Source organism: Penaeus vannamei, unplaced genomic scaffold (genome assembly GCF_042767895.1).
Source record: "Penaeus vannamei isolate JL-2024 unplaced genomic scaffold, ASM4276789v1 unanchor495, whole genome shotgun sequence".
Lineage (NCBI taxonomy): Eukaryota > Metazoa > Arthropoda > Malacostraca > Decapoda > Penaeidae > Penaeus > Penaeus vannamei.
The window spans coordinates 47,501-50,000 of NW_027213499.1; the positions used below are offsets into that span (position 1 = coordinate 47,501).

The 2,500-nt window shown below is 33.7% G+C and overlaps 1 protein-coding gene across 1 annotated transcript in view; it reads left to right on the top strand.

Moving 5' to 3' along the window:
• The first annotated feature begins 432 nt into the window (after positions 1 to 432).
• The window catches only part of LOC113813204 (26S proteasome non-ATPase regulatory subunit 10), a 3,141-nt gene continuing 1,073 nt past the window's right edge, over positions 433 to 2,500 (top strand). Inside the window, exons 1-3 of the mRNA XM_070119659.1 lie at positions 433 to 650; positions 1,760 to 1,858; positions 2,012 to 2,158. Coding sequence (XP_069975760.1) covers positions 537 to 650; positions 1,760 to 1,858; positions 2,012 to 2,158 — 360 coding nt within the window. The 5' untranslated portion in view covers positions 433 to 536. The remainder of the gene's footprint in view (positions 651 to 1,759; positions 1,859 to 2,011; positions 2,159 to 2,500) is intronic.

The window sequence follows — 2,500 nt, forward strand, 5'->3', positions numbered from 1 at the left end:
GCAAGTGAAATTGTTTTACGATGAAGTTAATTAATATGATCATGATTATTGAATAACCACTCTCTCTTTACTGTGTATCTTCTTGTTACAGTTAGTTACTCTTATTACAGCTACACTACATGTTCTCATATAGAGAGTAGACAGCCACTTTCCTCCACGAACACTAACTTTTTCACATACAAAGTTAAAGACGTAAATGCTACTATTAAAATTATTCGGTAACTTACCACATACGATTTCAGTGTATAATGAATGCCTTGAAGATATTTCTAAAATTGCATTTCGTTGTTTGGTTTGGTTTTACATTTTTTATATAAAATAGTTTTATATAGAGCATTTACATACAGTTTATTGCTCGTTTTGGTTTGATATATTTTGTGTTATGTAAAGACAATGTAAATGGATATTATAGTTTACATGTACTATTGTTTCTTTTATTTTGCGTTCGTATCCCAATGACAACACTCCGAAACCACAACATCATTGTTTGTTTACAATAGTGCATTTGTCACATTCAATTGAATCAGTGCGCAAAGATGATAGCCGAAAATACATCATTTAATGTCCACCAGACAGCCTATGAAGGCAGATATGAGGAACTCAAGATTAAAGTTTTAGCCAACAACAGACTCCTCACCCAAACTGATGATGTAAGTAATAGAAAGCACCTGTAAATAAGATCGTAGAAATACAGTGTCTTCTTTTCATTATGATTAACCATTTACCGCGTTGACATCACATATCTTGTTGGTCTTTAGATAAAGATGGAGAAACTATAATGATACACACGAATGGTACTGAATCAAGCCGTTACAATGGTGTACACACCTTTGGAAGTTAAACAACCTCTAACACAAATAATCTGGCAAGAATGAGTTTGAAAACTTCCATAGTTGCTTGTCATCAGAGAGCAAACAAGTATAACTTTAATATAGTCAATATGTATTTAGAAGAGCTTTTATAAGCTTTGCCTAATATAGTGTGGGTAAATTTGCCACATTGATCAATTTGGAGTTGGAACTGATTACTGGTACGGCAGAAAAGCCCCCAATTGTTGTCCTCTGCATACAAGAAACAAGATGGAGGCCCCTTGACATGAGAATATGATATTACTCACAATTAGAGTAGTAATAATGATTAGGTTAGTTTCATACTTATTACTTGGAAATGACATTTATATGCATAAACACGTGTGCCATACGCCCAACTGCAAAAAATCTAATTCACCTGCTGAACACCTTAACCTCATCCTTTGAGGTTACTAGGCTTATTGATGTTTTAGTGCTTTACAATACTAAGAATTAGAAGCATTCTCATAATCTTAGTAAAAGAGTCACAGGAGTTTTTCACTGCTATTATATTGATCATGGATTATTCAAAGCACCTAAGTAATTAGTCTGTGTATTGGTCAAGGCATAAGCTGTGGTTAAATGTTGCCAAATATCTTTACAGATTTTCTTTAAAGAGGATGCCAATATGTAAAAGCCAGTGAATTGATAAATATTTTGAAAAATCCCTGATGGTGACCATTTAGACATGTGTGAAAATGCTAGTTTGAAAAAATAAGATACATTATTTAATAAATCACATCAATCTGAAACTCTATATAATAGATTAAAAATGCACTTAATATTAAATAGTTACATATCTCCAATACCATAAGTTATACATATATTGATTTATTAATAGTTGTTAGTTTAAGTTGTTTGCTATTGCTTTTTGATGGGTGCTACTTTGTTTTTTGCCTTTCTTCTTTTAGAGTGGACGACAGGCTCTTCATTGGGCTTCATGTGGAGGACATGAGGAGATTGCAAGTTTTCTGATTGAGCATGGAGCCCCAGTCGACAGTTCTGATGATGTATGTGCTTATTTGATAATTTTATCTGCCCCTTCTTGTTTTTGCATCATCTTTAAAAAGTTCTATTATATAATTAGTTTCTCATTCTTGTTAATTTTTTTTAGATTCTCGAGTCTTTTACTTTTATTAATGTAAATATATGTCTTATCACAGTGTGGCTGGACACCTCTCATGATTGCTTCTTCAGCTGGACGAGAGCAAGTTGTCAGGCTTCTGATTGGTCGTGGAGCAGATGTTAATTTTCAGAACAATGGTGATCACTCAGCCCTTCAGTACGCATCGTCAAAAGATCACTATGAGGTAATATTGGTACCACATTCTCTAAAAAAGTCACACACACACACACACACACACACACACACACACACACACACACACACACACACACACACACACACACACACACACACACACACACACACACACACACACACACACACACACACACACATATACAAATATACATACATACATATATATATATATATGTGTGTGTGTGTGTGTGTGTGTGTGTGTGTGTGTGTGTGTGTGTGTGTGTGTGTGTGTGTGTGTGTGTGTGTGTATGTGTGTGTGTGTGTGTATAAACATGTATATATATGTAAATTTATTATTAATATAAATATTATTATATACATATTGTCA